At 40.5% G+C, this 23,121-nt stretch overlaps 2 protein-coding genes across 3 annotated transcripts; one reads left to right on the top strand and one right to left on the bottom strand.

Moving 5' to 3' along the window:
* Positions 1–3,018: 3,018 nt before the first annotated feature.
* Positions 3,019–3,828, bottom strand: LOC122640294. Its single transcript, XM_043833445.1, has one exon. The coding sequence runs from the start codon at positions 3,826–3,828 to the stop codon at positions 3,019–3,021; it is 810 nt and encodes a 269-aa protein (XP_043689380.1).
* An 8,438-nt stretch (positions 3,829–12,266) lies between these two features.
* On the top strand, positions 12,267–18,499 carry LOC122639951. 2 transcript variants are annotated; one of them, XM_043833006.1, is made up of 6 exons: positions 12,267–12,669; positions 14,115–14,850; positions 14,947–15,190; positions 17,181–17,243; positions 18,017–18,112; positions 18,254–18,499. In XM_043833006.1, exons 1-5 carry the CDS (start codon positions 12,336–12,338, stop codon positions 18,071–18,073), a joined length of 1,434 nt encoding a protein of 477 aa, XP_043688941.1. In that variant the 5' UTR covers positions 12,267–12,335; the 3' UTR covers positions 18,074–18,112; positions 18,254–18,499. The 2 variants fall into 2 exon arrangements, with proteins under 2 accessions (XP_043688941.1, XP_043688940.1); XM_043833005.1 differs by lacking the exon at positions 18,254–18,499 and having other exon boundaries at positions 18,017–18,184.
* Positions 18,500–23,121: the final 4,622 nt, after the last annotated feature.

The raw sequence follows: 23,121 nt of genomic DNA, 5'->3' as shown, positions 1-23,121 counted from the left end.
CGTCATGGAATCGACTCTTCTGGATTGCATTGTGTCAATAAAAGGCACCCTTCTCCTCCTCCCCTCTCCTCATAGTTGTAGTTTGTAGTTGGCCCATGGGCCCTTGAGTAGGATAGACCCCCAAAAAAAAAAAATCTGAGTTAGGACGAAACAAGTTAAAAGGGGGTAAGGGATAAAGCTTGCAAGCGTTATATTAGCTTAAAACTGTGTCAGGAGCTTAGTAAGTTTGGGAATGACAATCAAACAAGTACGGATACGTATGACAATTAAATGAACTAGATAGTAATAATACTTTAAAAAAAATTAGACATAATAAAATGTATACAACAACGATACGGTACATGTTTAATATGGCTGCTCTATAAGCAAAAATATGAGCATATATCCACTATGTACCAGACATTCACCACCTACAAATCAGATGGGATTTTTGCTTATATCACTCCTCTCTCTCTCTCTCTCTCTTGAATCGGCAAGTTTCTGATCTTCCTTCTATCTTGTATTTCTGTTTTCAAATACGTATTTGTTCAGTTCGATTCGATTTCACTGTTTCGGTCACATTTTGACACCCCCTACGTATTGGTAACGGGTACCAGCGATACCGATATCTTGAACTGTTCATGGGTTTTTACTGAACTTGGGCCGCACAAACACATCAAATTGTTCTCAAGTTTGTTATAGAGCGTGTAAAAGGCTGGGGGGGAAAAAAATCAAACATCTATCCATCAAACAAATGGGGGAAATTTTTTTTTGTGAGGGAATGTAGCCCTATGCGTGTGCTGGGCCAATGAAAGCACACACAGAAGCATCAACAAGGGCGATCATTTCGCATTTCATGGGTGCAGGGAGGTCATTTCATCCTCTCCTGTATTTGAGATGCAGGCTCCACACTCCCACACACAAACCATTTTCCCCTGAATTGAAACAAAACATGGGCCTGGGCCCTAGTGAGACGAGAAAGATAGAAGAGTCATTACTCCCACATGAGTAGCTACCTCTCGCCCCAGATATTCGGTCAAATTGACAGGCCCAGGTCCTAGATTATGATAACCTGCATCACAGAACCATTGGAAAAAATGGACATGAGCTATAGGATCAATTGGATATTGGTTGTTGGGCTTGGACTTGTTGGTAGTGGACTAGTGGGTGTCACTGTCACCTGGCCTTCTTAATCTATGCTGAAAATAAAGTAGTGGTATCCATTCAATGAGTTAAAAGTTACAACAGCAAAATGACCTTCACTTTGGGCAACACTGATTACAAAATAACAACCCATCCTTAATTATCCCAATCGAATGGGGTTGGCTATATGGATCCTTCCTTCCCCTTTATTCAGCTCTATTTGAAGTCACCCACTTGATATAAGGCTTAAGCCATATTTTAGGTTTGCCTTGGCTCTTTTAGTTTATTTCAAGGCCTCCATTGAACAATGGCAATGCCATCTCAAACGAGTTTCTCGTTGTTTTACCATGTATCAGAGCAACTCTTAAATCAGCTCTAATATAGTCGTTCCTTATTTTATTCTTTCTATTTTTACCACATATCCATCTCAACATCCTAATCTCCGCTACACTTAGGCAGTGTTTGGTATGCATTCTTAGAATACATTCTAAGTCGATTTTCGCATTCTTAGATTGTTTTTGTCATCCAAGAATGCGAAATCGACATAGAATGCATTCCAAGAATGCATACCAAACATAGCGTTAATTTATCTATATGACGCTTTTTAATTGCCCAACATTTCACCCCATACATTGTAGCCAGTCATATGACTGTCCTATAGAATTTCCTTTTAAGATTTAGAGGAATCCGTCGATTACACGAGTCTCCTGACACACCTCTCCACTTCATCCGTCATATTTTAACTATCTGTAAAACATCATTCTCTATATATCACCTTATTTATGATTGGTCAACGTTGATTCATTGATTTAATTTTTGTTTGTCCAGGGGTGTGTGGGTTTAGTCCCACATCGGGTGTATGAGTGTGGTGTGTGTTGTGTATATCTGCCATTCCATGGTCCTAAAAGTCGGTTAACCTTTTGGGATTGGTGTGTGGTTTGTGTGATTTCACTTTCATCAATTTTTGTTTGTCCACATAAGTTGCAAACCCACACTCTAGGGGACAATCTTAGTGACAACAAAACTAATGATCAAGGCCTGCAACCCAAACACCCTATGTATATACACATCTTGAAAAGATGATTGATGGCAGACACAGATCCTTTCAAAAGATAAGCAAGAACGAGCATGGATCCCTAGTAGCTTGTTGAGGCCTAGCTAGCCCAGGTCCCAAACCCAAACATTCATAGATGGGATGTAAACCATGAATGTGGGGTCCATCGCAGGATTAATATGGCTCTATAGTTTGGACTGATCGATTACCAAGAATCTACAATTAATTAATTTATTAGTAATAAGTGTGTCAAAAGTTGGCCCGCACTGGTCGATCCGATTGAACCTGACCGTTTAATAAACAGTTGGGATCTAGCTTTTGGTAATGCATTATTTATTGATTGGAAAAAAAGGTCCTCAGTGTAAGATTGAATGATGCTCGACCTAAATGACCGAAACAAGAAATTGACCGTAAATAAAAACGCTCGAAATCGAACTGGTTGGTATGCTTATGGGATATGGTCCATTAGCCCAAAACAGAGAAAATAGAGAAAACAAAAAAAAAAAAAAAAAAATCAATTTAATTTCTGAGATAATTTCTTATGCTAAATTTACTCATAGTTGACTTGATTCTGCTTCTGTCCCCTTTTGAATGCAAGGTGTATTTGCATCGTTCAAAAGTTTTGATGCACAGTTATTGTTTCATTCTTTTGCATTGCTCTTATGACTGGATTTTATATGTACAAGATCGCGAGTGGTGGGAACCATTTTTCATTTTCCATTTTCCATTTAGTTTTTTTTTTTTTTTTTTTTGGTAACCGAAAAAATTATTGAAGATTAGACCGTGAAAAAGCCAAGGCATCCGAGGTACAAAGCTCCTGGAGCCAAGGAGTGGAAATGGGGTCATTCTGTCTTACACGACAATGACAACGCCCTCCTAGCTAGAGAATCGGCAACAGAGTTGCATTCCCTACAAATGTAGTGAAAGGAACAATCAATAAAATACGACCTCAGATGGGTAATATCATGGATAATAGGTGAAGCCTCGACTGGTCTTGCTTTGGCCAGGTTGTTGAGGTACTGGATCCGTTCCAAATTATCAGATTCAGCAATGATGTATTCAAACCCTTCAGATAAGGTATAAAGGAGACCGATCCGCATTGCAAAACCTTCCCCACATAAGATGGACCTGATTTGAGAGGGTTCAGACACTGCTAACAAACACACCCCTTCATGATTTTGAATAATAAAGCCAAATCCTCCGGAGTCTAAGTCCTTCTTCTGAGACAAATCACTATTAATTTTGACACATCCTTGCGGCGGGGGAGTCCAGCTAGCTATAGGGATGAGTGGTTGTAGAACAAGAGCATTGTTAATAGCTAGGATAGAATGAGGTTTTCTCCGCATAGCCTTTGCCTTGAGGAATTCGTTAAAAACATCCTGGGCTGATTTAACCACCTCCATTGGACTCCCAGATCGATGGTTGAAGATAAGTGCATTACGAGCAAGCCAAATGTGCCAAACAATAAAGGAGATGAGGCCCAACACCTCTCTGTTGCCTGCTTTCGAACCTTTATCAATGGTAACCCAAGATTGAATCCACTTATGGAATGAAGAAGCAGAGGTTTGGGGTGGGGAAAATGAGAGGGGACTTCCAAACCAGACTGCATGGACGAAGGGACAGTCGAGCAGGATGTGATCTATGGATTCCATAGCCTCATTACAACGAGGACAGGATGGGTCTGTGGGGACCTGGCGCTTCCTCAGAGCTTCACCCAATGCTAGACCCTGAGCGTACACCCGCCATAAGAAATTTCTTATCTTTGGAAGGGTTTGGTAGGACCAGATGTGCTTCCAAACACAAGAGGGGATATCAGGTTTGGAACTATGGATGGATGATGAAGGTCTACTTCTGGCCAGTTCTTCCTTCTGGTTCAATAAGAAATGGTACGCGGACGTGGTTGAGAACGTAGCTTTCTTATCTCCCCCCCAAATCAGCTAGTCTTCTCTTGGGAAAAGGATAAGTTGACTCTTCATAATCGCTTGGGCATCAGTGGAATGGAAGACAGAAGAGAGAATGTCCCTGTTCCAAGTCCTATTCGCTTGATCAATTAAATCCGAGACCCACGTTAAGTTACAATCTGTAGGCTTTGGGGATTTGATTTTAAAAGAGGGGAGGGATGGCACCCAATTGTCTTCCCAGATGCGAACAGACTCTCCTGATTCAATTTTCCATAAGAGGCCATCAAGAAGGGCCTTCCTTCCTTCAAACACACTTCGTTGTTGGCCAACTTTAGCATTCAAGAAGGTGCAATTGAAAAAATATATTGCTTTGATAAACCTTGCCCATAGGGATTCCGGTTGGGACCAAAGACACCAAGCTACTTTTATCAAAAGAGCTTGGTTTTAGAGAGTCGAATCTCTAAATTCCAGTCCTCCTCTTTCTTTTGATCGACAAAGTCTTTCCCATGATATCCAGTGCGTTTGTGGGCCTTGGTCAGATTTCCCCCAGAAGAAGTCAATCGTTTCCTTTCTGATGTGGTTGTGGATCGACTTAGGGATCTTGAAGTGAGAACCAACATAATTGGAGAGGGGAAGAGTTGCAAATTTGATAATTTCTTCCTTATCGGCAATGGAGAGAAGGCTATGCTTTCAGTTTTGGTATCTTTTGGACACTCTATCACTAATGAGTTAAGGGCTTGGGTCTTAGATATACCAAAATCAGTAGGTAATGCCAAGTATTTAGATGGGCCATCGTCATATGGGATTTTCAGCAGTCTAGAGAACCATCTTAGAAACTTCATAGGGGTGTTCTGACTGAAGGTAAGGCTGGATTTCTGTAAGTTAATTGCTTGGCCACTTGGCTGGCAATAGAGATCAAGACAGGCTTTGAGATTACAGATTTCATCTAGCTTCGTCTCGGAGAATAGTAAACAGTCGTCAGCGAACATGAGATGGGTAAGGGCTGGAGTTCTTTGCTTGATCCTTATTCCACGTACCAAAGAGAGATCACTTGCTCTATTGATGACAACACTGAGGGCTTGTGAACATAGAATAAAGATCGACGGTGAGAGGGGGTCACCTTGGCGGATACCCCTCGAGGGGATGATGGAGCCTTTGATCACTCCATTGACAAGCAAGCTAAAAGAGGTTGTACTGATACAAGCCATGACCAAAGTAACCCAATGGCATCTAAATCCAATCTTTAAAAGAACTACCTCAATGAATTTTCATTCTAAGCGATCGTATGCCTTTTTCATATCGAGCTTGAGGGCAATGTATTTTTGCTGACCCTTCTTTTTCTTCTTGATGAAATTAAACATTTCATGGGCTATAAAGACATTGTCCGCATTGAGTCTGGAGGGGACAAAGGCAGACTGGTATGGTGAAATGATGTCATTAAGAGCCCTATTGAGTCTGTTTGATAGAATCTTGGTGATGACTTTGAAGGACACCCTGCAGAGGCTTATGGGTCTGAGTTGATCAGCCGTTTCAAGGTTGGAGACCTTGGGGATGAGACATAGAAAAGTAGTGTTGAGGTTCTTGGGAGTGAATAATGAATTACATTTTCTTTTAATTGAAGTGAAAGGTCATGTATGTATGTTGCTCTTACATTTTCTTACAATTTCTGGCAATCAAAATAAAAAAACAAAACCTAGTTGGCAGCCAAGGATGAAAAGGTTCCTGAGTCATCACTTTAAGATTTGGAACTAATGAACGATACGTGGCTATACATTATTGGACTACATGGAACAAAGAAAACATTTCTTTAAGATTTAGAACAACTCGCAACAGAAAGCATACGGTGAACGATACGTGGTTGTACATTATTGATCCATAAATGTTCATAGAGCATGAATGAAAACATTCTTTTTCCACCAGGAACTCGAAATTCAATCGGAAATTTCTATATATTCCTTCCGCTTTCTTCACCTCGCATTTTCTTTGTCTTCTCATCTCTGCAGTTTGCATTTCTCTACTCGTCTGTCTTCCAGCAAAGACGCCATGAGATGACCAGAGAAGGAGGACGAGCACCTATAACCTGGGGTTCTAGAGGGGCTTTGAATCATGGAATTTTTGTTTAGAAAAAAATTCGATCAGTTTATGATGTAAAGAGGGTATATTTGTTTTTGGTTCCTTACCATGTCGGTGATTCCTTGATCACCTTGAAAATTGGATTGATGGAACAGACCGGAGCTCCGATTGAGCGTTAAGTTTTATTTTTCGATGGGGAGTTTACTGAAGAAGCAAGTTTGTTGGAGTTCGGACGCAGAGACGTTATCGATTTTGCGGTGATCGATGAACAAGATTTGGATATTACGGAGGATGGACTCGTTAGAGTGGAAATTGAAATTTTAAGAGGTAAGCACCGCATGACGATAAGAGAAACAAATACCGTAGCTGTGTTAAAACAAACTCTGGAACAAACTTTGAAAGATTTAGGTTTCCCTCACCATTGGAGTAAAATTGTGTGGGGAGATGTTGAACTGGACCATATGGAGCTGTATGATGACACTGTGATCATGTGGCATTTTCTTCCGAATCAGACAACGGATGGAGTTCTCAACCTTAAGCTCATTATTGAACCACCGCGTGGGTCTGCCATAGCGAATGCCAAGGAGAAGCCAAAACCTAAGGTTAAATAATTATCCTACGAGAGCGCACCTGTTGTGCCAAAAATCCTTCGGCCAGCGAGGGGTGGCCGGAATGAGAACAGGATACCCTGTTACATCACGATGATCTAGAGTTCTACTCGTGTTCCGGTATGCCAAGGACTTTTCAAAGATAACAGAATAAGGAGACTTGGAAATGGATTGCAATTGCACTTCAAATCACTCGTAGTGAACAATCTATAGTACAAAACATAAGGGTGCATAAAGCAAAAGAAATAAAAACCTTAGGTTCACACCATCTTGGGAAAGGAAAGACAATAGTAAAGGAAAGTAAAGATAAGTAAATGCAGGTTTTGGTATGTGTTTGATTGATCCCTTCTTTCTAGCTCCTCCTGCTTATTTTATACGGTAAAGATGACCATGAGAAATGGTCTCCTTATTCATCGACCACTATCCCCGCCACGTTCAGGTTAGCACATCATCCAAGTCTTAACTGCTAAAAGAAAACCATCATTGATGCTAACCAACTGCCTCTTGGCCGATGAACCCAACCTTGATCGGAAGGCACCATGGTGCTTCGATCAAGCCGCTTGGTCGAGTCACCCCATGGCCTAGTGCCTCTATTCGGCCGTGAAGGAATGGAGCGAAATCTGGGTGTAAACAATGCCCCTCGCGAGTTGGGAGGTTTTTGAGGGAGCCCGTGCCTACTCTAGTTTTGTTCAACAAAAATATCTTCTGAGGCATCGTAAGCTGATGTGACTGAAACTCTTGAAAAAATGCTGGCTAGGATATGCGGCCCAATTGTGATCCGACACTCACGCCCTTTGGGTTAATCTCACCGTTTCCCAAGGCAGCCATCATTCCTTCTTTCGAGTTTCAAAAACCCCTTCTTAAACCCCTCTATGTCTCCAGTTGCGTGACAACCTTTCATCTTCTTCCTTGGACCATCACGAATTATGCTTTGATCCTCTACAACTCGAAGGAAGGTGCCGGTGGCTCCCAGACTATAGCCAATCGTCTCCAGGAGAGGCGCGCTGGTCTGCATCCTGCTGTGAACTTGGAGCTACTTATTCCTCGCTCTGACTTTGTTTTAGGTCCTATCCTCGAAGACCCCTCAGTCAATCAATCTATCAAAGACTTCGCATCTCACCCAGTCGATCTCCCTTTCTTCCGATGGGGCATTTCTACCACCCTGAAGGATAAACCCGCTACAGTAAAACAACATTGGGCTGGTAGGTATTCCGAATGGAATGACTGGGTAAAAAGGTTGTCCTACATTAAGGAAGAGTCTTGGAGGGAGCTTGGCATTTATGATGCCATTCATATGTCAACCATCCACTATCCCTATGATGCTAATCTCCTTCACGCCGCTCTCCATTTCTGGTCCCGTTCGACCAACTCCTTCCATTTCAGTTGTGGGATGATGAGCCCTACTCTTCTTGAAGTGAGGGCTCTCCTAGGCCTTAAGGTCGTAGGGGAGGACATCAATGGCAGCTTTGACTATTCTCGAGTGGACTGGGTTTTGAACCTTACCAAAAATGCTAGCTACACCTCCTATCTTTCTCAATACCGGAGACAGAGTGGTCCGATGAACAAGCAAGAGTATATAGCCTTCCTGTTCTCCTGGATTTGTCGTTGCCTTATCTACACCTGGGCCGACAAGATCACCAAAGCCTACCTCGGTCTTGTGAATACCCTAGCCGCTGATCGACTTGCCAATCTTGCTGCTTTTATACTCTCTTCCCTGTACCGGGGTTGTAATGACCTCGTAGAGTCTGGTTTTGCTCACGACGGAGGCCCTTTCTGGGTTCTACAATTTTGGTTCAGTGCTTTCTTTCCTGAAATCAGTCCTTCTCCATTGATCGATGATTTCCCCGCCGTTGGCTTTAAGTTGCTTCACCTGCCGGTGGCTCGGTCTCTCACAGATTGTTTTACATTTTTCTTTACCCTCAAGGATATTCGTCCTTCAGCTTCTTTTACTCCATTTCATTCTTCCAAAAGTTTACCTGACTGGCTGGATGAGGCCATTACTGACCCACTCAAGCACGAAGATCTTTGGGCCTCTTTCCTTACATGCCGAGACCTCCATTACGAGGTGTTTCTCGAGCACAACAAAAACAATATGTGCAACACAGAACCTTACAATCCTTAGTTCATGGCTCGCCAGTTTGGTTTGGTTCAGGCCATTCCAGGCCCTTGCTTCTTTTCACTTTCTGATGGTGGGCCTGACCAGCAGCTCCTAAAAGATTATGATAGTATTGGGGATGTGTCCCTTATGAGTGGCAAGGCCCTTTCCGCCTTCCTGCCATATTACTTCTCTCCTTTGCCTGCCAGTAGTGAGAGTTTCGATGCTTGGTGGTCCCAGTACTACTTTCGAACCAGCGATGACGATGCCGATTCTTTTGAAGACTGCCAGTCTTCTACCTCTGGCCGGGTTGATTCTTCTAACAAGTTTTCTGGCTTGCCGCATAAGTCGAAGAAGCGGTCAACAACTGGTGAAGGTAATGCCGATCCCTATCTCTTCGACCATTAGATGAGGAGTTGTTCAGGACCGAACACCACTTAGGTTGACTGCCAACTGAAGGATGAGTCTTTGTTATCATGAGTCTTTGACATCTTTGCAAGGCCAGCTAGGTCATACTTCTCAATTTAGGCTTGTCAATGGCTTGACCAAATGAGTGAAGCTGACTGCTTAAGATTTTTGAATCTGCAGAACACACTACTGCAAATGCTTGCTTTTCAAGTCCCTACAAAGAAGGCTCAATGTTACCTTGGCTGCAATAAAATTGTGTACAGTAATTTCAGAAAAAAAAAAAAAAAAAGATCGGGAGAAAGGAGAGGTGGGGGGGGGAGCAGAGTTTATGTTGTAAGTATTACTGTAAGATTCGGCTGTAAATTGTGTGGGTTGTCCTAAATGCAGCAGCCCGTTCTTTTTTCTGTTTTTTAGGGTTCTTATTTGGAAAGACATCAGTATGTGTATGCCTTATCCAACACATCAAACGGGAATTGATGGTAAAATTATCTTATTTTAGTTAGTTGTTTTTCCATCACAATCTATAGATTCTATACAGAAAAAACAGACGCAGAGTTGATGGTGCAACAAAATATTGGGCTTATTTCAACCTGGAAAAAAAAAAAAAAACCCCCAAATATTGGCCTTGGGATCTACTTTTGTGGGAAGCAAAACAGTTCATTTGTGGATTCTTTGGAGACTGTTTTCATGTTTTCATTTTTGATATTTGATGTTCAACAATGCCATAAAAAAAAAGTGGTTCATACTGTTCTCAATCAGGGTTTTGTCATTAATGAGATGAGTATTAACTATTAAGTCTTCAATCATATGAATCTACAGTAAACAATGAGAAATTGCCATTGTGAAACTGAGAATAGTTTCTTAATATTACAAATTGTGCCATTTGATTTTGTTGCAGTGGTCAAATTTTAGCAGAAACCAAAAATTGAGAATGATTTGGGTATTCATTGAGTTTAGAGTTTCATAAATCACAGTAATGTCACTTTTAAGGCATTTCCTCTATTGATCTTCATACTTGAAATTTGACAAAATGTGATGAGCATGAAGTCCTTTACAAGGTCTTACGTATTGGTATCTGTATCGGCCCATATGATATTGGGACTCCGTGACCGAAGCACATCGTCCTAAACCAGCCAAAACCAGCCAAGCAAACCCACAGGGTTGTTCAAATGTGTTTATTAATCATGTACAATAACAACAAAAAATATATATATATATATAAAATAAATTTATAATGGTAATCATATAAATAAAAAAAACAATTAAATTTTTCGTAAATATTTTTACAGCGAAACAAACACATTAGGCAATTTATTTATTTTTCTAATTTAATTAAGCTTGATGTTCATGTATATATACATTCATATACATAGGGGTGCAAGTTTGGCCTTGTCGACCAAAACCCGCCCTGAGCCCGAACAGGGTCTGGGCTGAGATATTTGGTCCTGAGGGCGGGTCAGGATTGGAAATATCTGGCCCTGAGTCAGGATTGGGTCGGGTCAGGATTGAGGCCTCGGGATAAGCCTGGCCTGGCCCGACCCTATTTTAAGTTATACTATAAAATATATATTGATATAATATATATATTATAAACTTTAAATGTCACCTACATTTTGTTATATAATATATTATATATGAAGATAATAAGTGATACAATACATTTTATTATAATGTTATTTTATGTAAAATTGATAATTTTCTTCCCAACACATTCCAGCCCATGCATTTCCTTTCCCCATCCCCATGATCAGGCCCAATCAGGATCAACCCGGCCCAACCCTGAGGGCGGGTCAAGGTTAGATTTAGGCTCTGAGTCAAGGTCGGGTAGGGCCCGGGCCCAAATAAGGGGACTCATGGTTGGGCTAGGGTTCTATTGCAGCCCGGCCCAACCCAACCCTATTGCAGCACTGCATATACATATAGATAGGAGTGTAAATGAATAGTCAAAATCCGTTTCCGTATCCGTTTAGCACTATCCGAATCCGTCCGAAAGCTAAACGGATGCGGATATGGATAGGCTATAGCTATCCGAAAAGCTATATTTACATGTAAACGGATAAAATATCCGATCCGTATCCGTGTCCGTATCCATTTAGCATTATCCGAATCCGTCCGATAGCTAATCGGATGCGGATGCGGATATAGCACTATCCGAGCCGAATCCGATCCGTTTACAGCCCGACATATAGACACACTCTCACACCATTCTCAAGTCTCTACTTTATGTTAAATTTAATTTTAATGATCTTCAATTGAGCTTGTCTACAGCCTGGGGTTGAGCGGATCGTGCTATGCTCAACTCATAGGCCGCCATGTGGAATTCATGTCGAACCAATGTTTGGTAGGCGAGCTTAATTCAAAATTCAAAATTCAAAATTCAAAATTCAAAATTGTCGCACAAAATTTAAAAAATGCTAGGCTCATTCAAAAATGCCAAGCCACTCAAGAGTTCGTCTATGAACCATTGAATCGACATAAAATCCATGTGGTAGCCTATTAATTGAGCGCAATACGGTGACCGCTCATCCCCAAGCCGCAGACGAGCTGAATCCGAGATTTTACCCCACTCCGAAAACTTGTCAATCCCCTGATTGATCAAGAAGCAATTACTCAAAAAAAAAAACAAAAAAGGACCAAGGAACGGTTTTGGGCAAGGATTCGATTCGAGTCGGCAATCCAGTTACGGAAATTAGGATTAGGGCACATTGTGGCCGATTCCAACCGATTACTAACTGATTGAACCCGACCCAGAACAGAATCGGCTGGACCTGGATCCGATCTGGCTCCGGAATTTGATAACCTTGGTTTTGGGGCCGACCCATACTTAAGGGTTCGTGGCATTGATCCGGAACTCGGTTCGAGTTCGTCCTGGCTCTTTTGCGATCCTTCCTCCAAGACATGCCCTCAGTTTTGGCGCTCGCGCCTAAGAAGGCGGAAAATCGAAAATTTTCTTCCAGAATTCCATTCCTCCCTCCATTTCTCTATCCAAATTCAAATAAAGTTCTCTCTGCTTCAGTACTTCCCCAAATCGCGATTTTCATCTCATCTCTCGCTAGAGTGCTAGACACATATCGATGGAGGATTTCGAAGCCCCATCGTTCTCTCTGGGCATTGATGTCGACTTCGATTCAGAGACCAGAGCCATCCCGAGAGAAGAATCAGTCTGCAAACAAGCTACAGAATCTTCAAGCAATGTAACCTTCCAGTTTCTCGAAGAAGATGATGATTTTCAAGTTCAAAACCTAGATCCTGTCATACACACTGAGGATTCACATCCGGTTCTCAAGCGCCTAAAGCGAGGACCCGCGACTCAATTGCCTGCTGTCGGCAAGCCACAACCGACGCAGTCGTCAATGGATTTTGATGATGATATTGAAGAGTTCTCATCTCAGGAGGAACTGCGTAGAGGTAAGAACATGCTGTTTCGTATTTCTTTCCCACCCACCTCAATCTTTCTTGGTTGAATCATGTTCCTGCAATGATTTATTTTTGGCGGGACAATTTTCAATAGATATAGTTTTTACCTATTAGAGTTTCAAATTTTCCTCCTGAATCGAATCTAATAAGAACATGTTATAATGTGAAGGAGACTTCTGTATCCTCTTGATTGATTTTGATTTGACGAGCCGTGTCGTTGTGCTACTATACAAATTCCCCCAAACCTCTGCTATGCATTCTACTTGAGTGTGATTTAAGGGTTTGAATGTCCAAAGAGGGCAGCTCTGTGGGATCTTTTGTTAATATATGAGGTACTAAAACACTGCCAACCAGTTTGAGTTGACCTGAGCTGTGCTGATTAACGGGCTGTGTGTCTTCACAAGATGAGCATGACTTTGAGTGGTTAGTTGTTTTGGAGATTATAGACAGAAAATTCTGGGTTTTGGTGGGTTGGTTCAGGGAAAGTTTTTGGTTCTGGTTCCAAATTTACACCCTTAAGTCCAAATGGGTATGGTTTACACAAGTCTAGGTATTTCACTATTTCATAACTAGGCAGTTGCCTGGATTCCAGGGGTTCTCCTAGGTGTTGATTCAGGGAGGGGATCTATTACGATATGATTCTTCATCAAAATCTTTCCTATTTTATTCCTCCCAAGTAGCAGCAACAATCTTGATAAGAAGGAGATAGATTGCAGAATTCTGCAGTTGTGTGTGTCTTTCATTATAATTGTATATGAATTCTGCAGTTGTGTGTGTCTTTCATTATAATAGTATATGGAATATATACATAAAAGAGGATGCATATACGAGGAATGATAGAAGAAAATAATCCTAAGATTACTCTTACAACCAATCAAGATAAACATTGATTGACAATTGGCAAGATTGTTGCTGCTAATTGGGAGGAATAAAATAGGAAAGGTTTTGACGAAGAATCATATCGTAATAGGATCTCTCCAGCGCATCCAGCATCTGGCAGCACCAGGCACACATCCCAAGTGCTGCCCGGCTGTCCGATGCGCGCTGGAGAGGATCCGGTTCGTTGATTCAGGCTGGGCAGCCACCCATTTGTTTTGTTCATTACACTATATGATTATTTTTTTTTTTTTTTTTGACTGTGAGGTATGTTAGAATGTGGACAATGTGAATATTTAGCTTTTTGTGACCTGCCTAATTCACCCCAACAGTTCTGTTGCCGGGGATTTTGACAACCTTAGTGCTGCCTATTTGTTAGTAATTGACCCATTTTCTTTTGTAAAGCATGGAATGAATCTCTAGTTTTTGGTTTCTGTCACTCTTTCCAATGAATACAACTTCAGATCAAGATATCCATATCTTAGTGTAATTGATTTTACTTATCTGTATTTCTAGCTGAATATTCATTGATCTGAACATTCTTTTTATAATTTCTTTAGGAGAAACTGTTGGATGTTCAGCGGTACAAAATCATTCTGCGAGTAACAGTTCAAAGTCTCAATTGCATTCCCGTAGGGTCTTAACTGCACAATCAATAAACAATAATAAAGTACGGAAATACACACCATCTTCAAATGCCTCAACTTCTGCAAATTTGGAGGGAGGTGACAACAAGTTGATGTTTCCCAAGTTAACTCTCAGTCCTCTCAGAAGATTCCAGTTGCTTGATTCTGATTCAGATGAGCCTTCTGTCAGTGAAGACTTATGTCAAGATGCTGGTAAGAATGATGCTGCTGCAAAAGAAAGACAATGTAGTCCAGACCAATGTATGACAGGGAATCAAGCAAAGAAGCTAAAAAGAAGGTTGCCAAGTACGTTTCAAACTGTGGATTTATGGAAAGATTTTAGCCCAAAGAAGAATCCAAGTATTCCCACACCGGCTTTGGATGAGTTTTGTGATGAATACTTCAGGTCAGTGAAGGATAAGAATGTAGTACAGATGGAGAAAGGTATACCTGTCAGTAGCTCCAAAGGTTATCCGAAGAGTAGCATCAGTGAAAATGTCACACACTTAGAGAATCTGCCAAGTCCTCTTCCTCCTGCATATCAATATTTTTTTCATGAGGACACAAGGATCCAGAAATTAGTCCGTGAACGCTTACCTAACTTCTTCCCTCTTGGGGATGTCAATAACAGAGGACACAAGCAGTCTGATGCGGCAGTCATTGATTACATGTAACTGATCTGATATTTTACTTCTAATGTTGTCCTGTGATGTTTGACAACATTTTCATATTTTTTTTCTGACATTGTATACTGTAATCACCTCAGGAGTCAATTTGGTCAGAGAGTCTGTCCACAGCCTGGTAGAGCAGGAAACAAGGCTCTTGTAGGAAGCTCAAAAAGAAGTAAAAAGAAGGTCAAAAGTTCTAATGCTAAAGAGGTCTCACAACCTTCTGAGGATTGGGTTAACCCCAAAAGCAGTGCCTGCATGCCAAAAAATGCTGGCAAAAGACGAGTTCATGCAGAAGGCCAGTCTATTGGTCATTGGTATACAGGCCAGGATGGGAAAAGGGTAACTAGATTTGCTATATTTTCTTTTACGTATGTAGTTCTAACACTTTATATATCAACGTGATACCACACCTCTAAAACTATCATACCCGTGAAGGAAGTGAAGAATCTTTGTATTATAATTTAGGACTTATGGAAAATGAATAGGATTTATTTTAGTCATTAAATGTTTTGATCTGATGATGTTTAATGATGTTCTCTACTCTCTCATATAAGATGGAATGATATATCTGATTCTTAACACCATTCTGCTTCAGGTCCTGTTGTGAATCCTTATTAAAGTTAGGGGCACTGTGGGTTATAGGCTTATAGCTATCCATTGTGGTCTTCAGGCTTGATAACTATCTGATTAGGTAGTCTTTTTTTAATTTATTTTATTTTATGGGTCCTTTTGATTGCCATTCTGTTTTGGTATCTGCTGGTACACATGATCTCTTCTCTAAGTTCTTTATTAGAGAGCTAATAGGCCAGTAATTTTGTTAACACTATCTAAGTTTGGCACCAAAAAACAACAATATTTTTTCAACCCATTGATTTTCGTGTGAGAACAAAGAGAAATGCTGTTTTGATTGTTTCGTGAGTACAGCCATCTTCAAGCTTTGTGTAAAATCTTGGTATTTGTATTTTTGTTTGTCAGAGTTCAACACTCCTAAATATTTTTCAAATGCATAGTACGAGGGAATCGTTATCACCTCCAATTCCTGCCCGCTTCAACTCCCTCCAATTCCTCACATAGGAGTGGAAATGACCACCCTGCCCCCTGCCCAAGGTGGGGTAGGGTGGTCATTTCTGCTCCTATGTGAGGAATTGGAGGGAATTGGAGCGGGCAGCGAATTGGAGGTGATAAAAATTCTAGTACAAGGGCCAATGGGAAAAATTATAAAACTCGGGAATGTGACTCGGATCAGCCACTGGCATTCCTGATCAGGATTAGCCAATCCATCCTGATCCAGGATGAAAGCTTATGAAATAATATTGTTATCGGTATTGGATTGCTACATTGTATTCCACTTATCCATCTTGATACTTAAAACCATGGCAATGGGTGTTAACTGGCTTACATGTAAATCCCCTTTTATTATAAATAGAATAAGAGGAAGGAGGGTTGTTTGGTTACATATACGGGCTCTTTATGACTGAAAGTCTGAAACTTGTCTACTTGTTTGGAGGTGATCCGACAATCATCAAGCCTTTTTGAATCACCTCTGATAAGTTGCCAACTGTTTGTTTCAATTAATCAATACCTTATAGACCTCAATTTCATTAATTTCTCAGACCTTTAGCATTCTTGAACACTGCAACCTAGAGCTCTGACCTTGTTTTATTAGAACCTCCAGCTTTCACAATCCAGTAACCTTATATCCCTCCAGGTTCCATGCCATGATATTTGCAACTGAAACCCTATGTTGTCCGGCCGCCTTGGCCCCATTATCTTATCTTAGTAGATCAATCTGGCATTTCCCATTCCATTCAGGTTGCACAATTTTTCAAACTAAACAAGTGAAAAAACGAAAATTTGGTGACAGCAGGTTTGATTTTAAAAAGAGTGTGGAATGGTAGAACAAAATTTGTGTAATTGGCCCCAAATATTTGGAATATGGCTTGATAAGTTGTCTTTTTCTGTTTTAAAGTCACCACTAGATAGCTTAAAAACAGTTAATATATATTACAAAAAGACATGTTTCTTGTATAAATGTTTTTCTGCCATATTATTTTGGATAAAACACAAATGCAATTGTGATTACGAATTTCCATGTATTATGTAACATAGTCTGAGCATCAACTGGATAATCTCTGGGCATTTTGCCTAGCTAGGACCCTGGACACCTGCATTTGGGTTCTGGGTGTGGTGGGTAAGAGGACTGGCAGCATGATTGAAATTAAAGAAAGAGCAGGAAAGGTTCTTTTTTTCCTTAATGCCTAAGTGCCTTAATATGTCTTCTTTTTGGTTCAGAGTTTATGTTATACTGACATTATCTCTTGATCATCAGGTTTATGTCAATAAAAGTGGACAGGAGTTGATGGGGCGAGTTGCTTATATGCAATATAGGAAGGTACTTCTAGATAAATTTTATGCCATTGTCTTAGACATGCCTCTGTTGCGTGATGTTTCACTGATCTATTGTTTGATACAAAGTACCCTTCTAGAATTCCCAACCTAAAGATGCCCATGTAAGCAAACTAGTAAGCAACCTGTATATGGCATTGTTACCCCATAATCAGTTTCTTGTGGATGGTATACTTTTAGATTTGAATTAGGGTCATGATGTATTGGAGAAGAAATTTTCATTCTTTCCCAGTCGAATGGCAGTAAGATGTGGATAGTAAATGGACACCTAGGCAGCTCTACAAATTTTCGAACTTGTTTTCTTGACTCTGCGTTGACTAAACTGCTAAAGAAGGTTACCTGGGTTCCAAAATATGCTGCTTGTCAACTAATAAGGGTTGTGGAAGAAACTTTGACTGTAATGGTTAATAAGACCATCTTCTTACTGGTCTTTTACAAATTTACTTTGATTTATAATGTGGTAGTAAGGCTAGTAGTTTTGGAAGAAACTTCTTTGACTGTAATGGTTAGAAAAAAAAAAAGGGTCATACCATGCACAAGGCCCCCGCGTTTAGCAGGGTTTGGGGAAGGTTAACCTTACCCCTGTTTCCAGAGAGGCTGTTTCCAGGACTTGAATCCGTGACCAAGCGTTCAGCAAGTGAGCACTTGATCAAAGTGCCAAGCATGACCTTCACTGTAATGGTTAGAAAGGAATAAGAATTTAATCTTTTCTACTTACCCATTACAAACGATTGACATTCAGTCTATTCTTGTTGGCAGGAGAATGGAAAAGGACCCAAAAAATCAACGAAGAAAGCTACAGCCAAGAAAAAATAAAAAAGATGAGTGTTTCCTCCAAGATTGTGCCATATAGTGGTGAAATTTCATATTGGTATGTCAAAATCATTGTAATTCTTGTAAACAGTGTTCAATTGTGTTGAATTTATTCTGCTATCTCATTTCATAACCTTGCAAAACATTCATCAAATTTTTTTTTATTAAATTCTTTCTATACAAGGTTTAACTCCGAAGAATTTCACGTTCCTGTTGACCATTGTCATGAGTCTGTTCATGTAAATACTGATTTTGGATATCAAGGTGATAATTGGCATGCACTGTTGAATTGATACTTGTCACCAATTTCTACTCATACTTGGTACATTGACCCTCCCATTCATCTTGTAGACTAATGGTGCACATCATGGATGAGCATTAACTATATCATCGACCCTCTTAACTATCTGTATTGTCAATCATTGTGGGTGGGCTCTAAATATTAATTGGGAAGTGAACCTACGGCAAAATCATATGCATTTTCACAGGAGTTTTTATTAAAAATGTTCATTGTGAGGGAGCATAGTAAACACTGAAGGTTCAGAGAACCTTTACCCACATTAATTAGTCCCACATCTTGTATCAGTGGGTGCTATTTGGTGCCATAGGCCTCAGAATTCTTTTTCTGGTAATGACTAGGCCTCAGAATTCATGTGTGTCAAATATGACAATCTGTACCATGTGATATGAAAGGAATAAGAAAGGTGCAATTCTATGGGTTCAACCAGAGTTGATTTGGGTTCTGGATGAACCGAGGTTCATCAAGACTGGTAGTTGATCATTTGGGCTTTTTCTGCCCATGTTTTGCCGAAGGGAAACAGGGATTGTTTGCAGCAGAAGTAAAAAAGGTGACGTACGTGGGAAGACCAAAAGCTGGTAAAGGTATGGAAATATTTATGTTGTGGGTCACTTGTTAGTTTGTTTTGTTTGGTATGTTCACTGGTTTATATCTAAATCCGTGGCATGTAAATGGTAGTGGGTTTTCTGGTCTGGCAGTCAACATAAGCAAGCCTTGTTCTGTTGCCTTCCTCTTCTATGTATGATATCGTATTGAGCTGAAGTTTTGTGTCTAGGTAGACCCCAAAGTTCTCTGCTCACATGTCAAGTTTCAATTTAAATGGAGTTTTATCATATGACAACAAAAGAGTGCGGGTTTTGGTGCACAGGTCAAGGTTGCTCCATTGTTACCAAGTGATGACGTGTTCGAGTCTGGAAATAGCCTCTCTGAAAGCAGGGATAAGGCTGCGTATGTTATGACCTTTCCCAGACCCTGCACTGGCGACTACAGTAGTGGAAGCCTCATGCATTAGATACGCCCTTTATTATATGACAACAGAAAAATGGAAGCTCAGAACAGATCCAAGTAGCGACCAGTAGACAGTAGGTGTGCACCTTCTTTCCGTCTCATTATTTTATCTAGATCTTGTCCTAGGTATTCAATGGTTTGGTTTGTCATCTGAATGTCGGTATCACAGGAAATCGATACAGATCAGTGGTATTGGCCCAAGAAGTGATCTTTTTTTTTTTCCAAAAAAAATTCCGATATTGGACCAACAGGCTTGATTCCAAATCGATATAAACGATACTGTCTCCTATACCAATAGCTCTACCTTGGATCAAGAAAATTGACCGGATCGGATTGGTATTGGCTGAGATTGATCTTGATACCTATCCAATCTGATCCATCTGTACGGACAAGGTTAAATGGTAATAAAAGATTTTTTTTTTAATGAAAAATACACGGTTACAGGGTGAAATCCATTGTATTTGGCCGATCTGATCCATCGAATCAATCCAATACCAAGATTACAAATCGTGCCTTGGAAACACTATTATCTGGTCCCATGCCAATTGAGCTTTCATTGTTTCGTAGGTTGGTACTGTTCCATGAGTTTTTCAGGTAGGTATAGCCAGGGCCAGGACCCAGAAGTCTAATAAGAATTTAATTCCTACGGGCCAAAGAGAATATGAGCCTCGGGATGGAAATTCCTGGTCAAGCTCTAACCATCTGGCGCAGTTGGAATTGAGATGCTTACAATATCCAGGATAGAAAAATTGCTGTCAGGCTGTCTATACTATGCTAGCGCCTCTCTGTGTCATTCTTTCTCCTCCTGGAACGTTGTCAAGCTGCGTACCCTACGCTCGTTCCTCCGTATATGTCATTATTAGTAGGTTAGGATCATAAATTGTGTCTGGATGCACGACTGTATCAGGATGCTTCACCACCCAATCTATTTTAATTACATGAGCATTTTTATCCTTTGATTCCAAGTTTGTATCCTTTTATAAGTAGTTACAGCTCAAGGTGACGGTATCATTTCGATACTGTTGGTATGCGATAGTGATAGTTTGGTACAATGCCAATGTAGTGATGGTATCAGTAGGAAATGGGTTAAAATATTCAAAAAACCAAGGTATCGGTATTTTGAGGGCAAAATGGTCCGATTTAGTTTGATAAGACGTATCCATAGCAGTATTGGTATTAGGGTGAAAAAGGCCGGGTTGGGCCGGGTTTTAAAATCCTAGCCCAACCGTAGAACCCTTTAGCTTAGCCCAGGTCCGCCCAGACCTTGACTCAGGGTTTAAAAAACTCAACCAAGCCCAACCCTGTCAAGCTCAGTCCAGCCTAGGCTTGCCTTGATTGACCCTTGACCCTAGTTCATATACCATTCCCAAGTTGCAACAGAATTTCACAACCTATCCTTCTTGCCCCACCAAAAGCTTCATAGGCTCCATGTAAATCAAATTGATCAAAATGGTTGTTCCTGTGAGGCATGGAATCCACTAAACCAAGGTAGTTGGTCCAAGGCTCCAAGTAAATCAAATTGAAATTTTTGATGATGACACAAAACATTGAAAGGTAAAAAAACAGGAGAAGTGAGTTAATCCATTTATCAAGAATATACGGACGTAGATTGTGATGAAGTGGAGAAGTCTTTAGGTTTTACTCTAGCATTCGGTGGGACTTAGGAGAGTAAAACGGAAACCCTAAATGCCGAATGGGAGGAGAAATTGCAAAATGAAAAGTGAAACTTCCTAAAGACTAGTAAAACCTAAAACTAAAATCATCATAAAGTCAGGGTTAAAATTAAGGTTGGGTTGGGCCAGCCGAACCTTGACCTGGGGCTTGAACTATGAAACCCTAACCTATCCTTAGAGTTGAAAAATCCAGCTCAGACTCTGTTTGGACTCAGGGCCAAACTTACACCCCTAACAGGTATCAACCGGGACCAATAAAGGTATCTATACCAAACCATATTGGTACCTAAGACCTTATAGCTAGCATTGTATCCAAGCAGTCTTTTCAAAAAGCTCCAATTTTATTTTGTTCCATACAAAAAAATGAACCATCGTTATTCTTTTTAAGTTATGGTTCATTAAGTAAAGGAGTATTCTAAAATTTTTACATAAAAGTGAGAACATACTTTCCTTTTTCCTTTACCACGCGATGAAGGTTCACTATCCCATCCTTTCGATTCCTTCCCGTATCCATATGAACCGCTTGATCAATAGGTAACCTCCCATTGACTGTTGGTTTAGGAAAATTTGGTCTAGATTTTTATATTATTTCTAGGCAAAATTTTTTATGCATGGCGTGCATATGTATGGTTGGCATTAAATATCGTCCAGTGGGCATAAATGCCCATCTGAACCAACCACAACCCCTGCCCCCTTATTTGACGTGCATGAATCCCTTCCCCTTGTTTCTAATAACATTAGTGAATGACTGTAATCATCGAGAGTATTACAAAATATATTCACTTAAAAAATCAGTTTCTACTGAAAACAATACCATTTTGGATGTGTCTGATCCATACACTGGAAGCAATATTTAGGCTTGGACTTGGGGATTGGGTAGGCTACTGTCAATCCCAATTAAAGTTGGCCAAATTTTGGCTAGAATCAGTTTGTGTTAGGGCAAAACAAGTTAAAATGGGGTAGGGGGTAAAGCTTGTAATCCCTATATTGGCTTAAAATTGTGTCAGGAGCTTAGTTAGTAAGTTTAGGAACGACAATTAAACGGGTACAAATATGTACGACAATTAAATAAATTAGAAAGTAATCATATTTTTCAGAAATCCGATATAATAAAATACGTACGATAATGATACAATACTGTTTAATACAGCCGAGCGCTCTACAAACAAAAATACGAACATATATATTTTTTTTCTGATGAAATACAAGCATATATTCACTATGTAACAAACATTCACCATGCACCATTAGGTGGGATTCTTGCTTATATCATTGATCACTCCACTTCTCTCTCTCTCTCTCTCTCTCTCTCTTGAATCAGCAAGTTTCTGAAACTCCCTTCTATCCTGTGTTTCTGTTTTCAAACTTATTCTAGGTCTGATTTGTTTGGACTAAATAGTATTCTGTTAATCATGATTCTGCCTTAATAAACTCCAAGATCATATTCTGAAATCGTAATTCAAGTTCTTATTTGGGCTCATATAAAAAACATGTTTTATTTTTAGGGAGAATGTTCTCTATGCCGCAGTGTAGCCTGTGCCTAGGCACATGGACAGCCTGTGCAGGAGGGTAGGGTGGTCATTGGCTCCCTCTCCCATGTGCCTGGGTGTAGGCTGTGCTGTGGCACATAAAACAGCGCCCCTTTTTTTTTATTACAAAATAATGGAGAGGGTTTTCAATGCGAGCTCGGATCAGGTCCTCGTACGAGAACCAATCTTGCCATCCACATGAACTCCACGAACCGTGTATCTGAGAGGCCTCTCACAAAGAGTTGGAAAGGTCATAAAATCCCACCATTAATTAATGCCTTGAAACTCCCACCCTCTCACATACACGGTTTACACGACCGTGTATGAAAACTTACCCTTATTTGATTTTATTGGTATAGATTCAATATTTGAGGTAGAGAAAGCGGGCCCACACATTTTCTGAGTGAAAGGGCCCCACCATAGCAACCATCCTGGACTGACGAATCATCATGGGTCTAGTGGTCCACCCAATCTAGTGGCTCTGTGAGAACCAGCCCTTCCCTTCTCCTTTAAAAGCTCCCAGCCCCTGCCATCTCCCACCTG

The sequence above is a fragment of the Telopea speciosissima genome, chromosome 9, assembly GCF_018873765.1.
Source record: "Telopea speciosissima isolate NSW1024214 ecotype Mountain lineage chromosome 9, Tspe_v1, whole genome shotgun sequence".
Lineage (NCBI taxonomy): Eukaryota > Viridiplantae > Streptophyta > Magnoliopsida > Proteales > Proteaceae > Telopea > Telopea speciosissima.
Note: the sequence above shows the minus strand (reverse complement) of the source record. Positions and strands in the feature narration are given on the sequence as shown.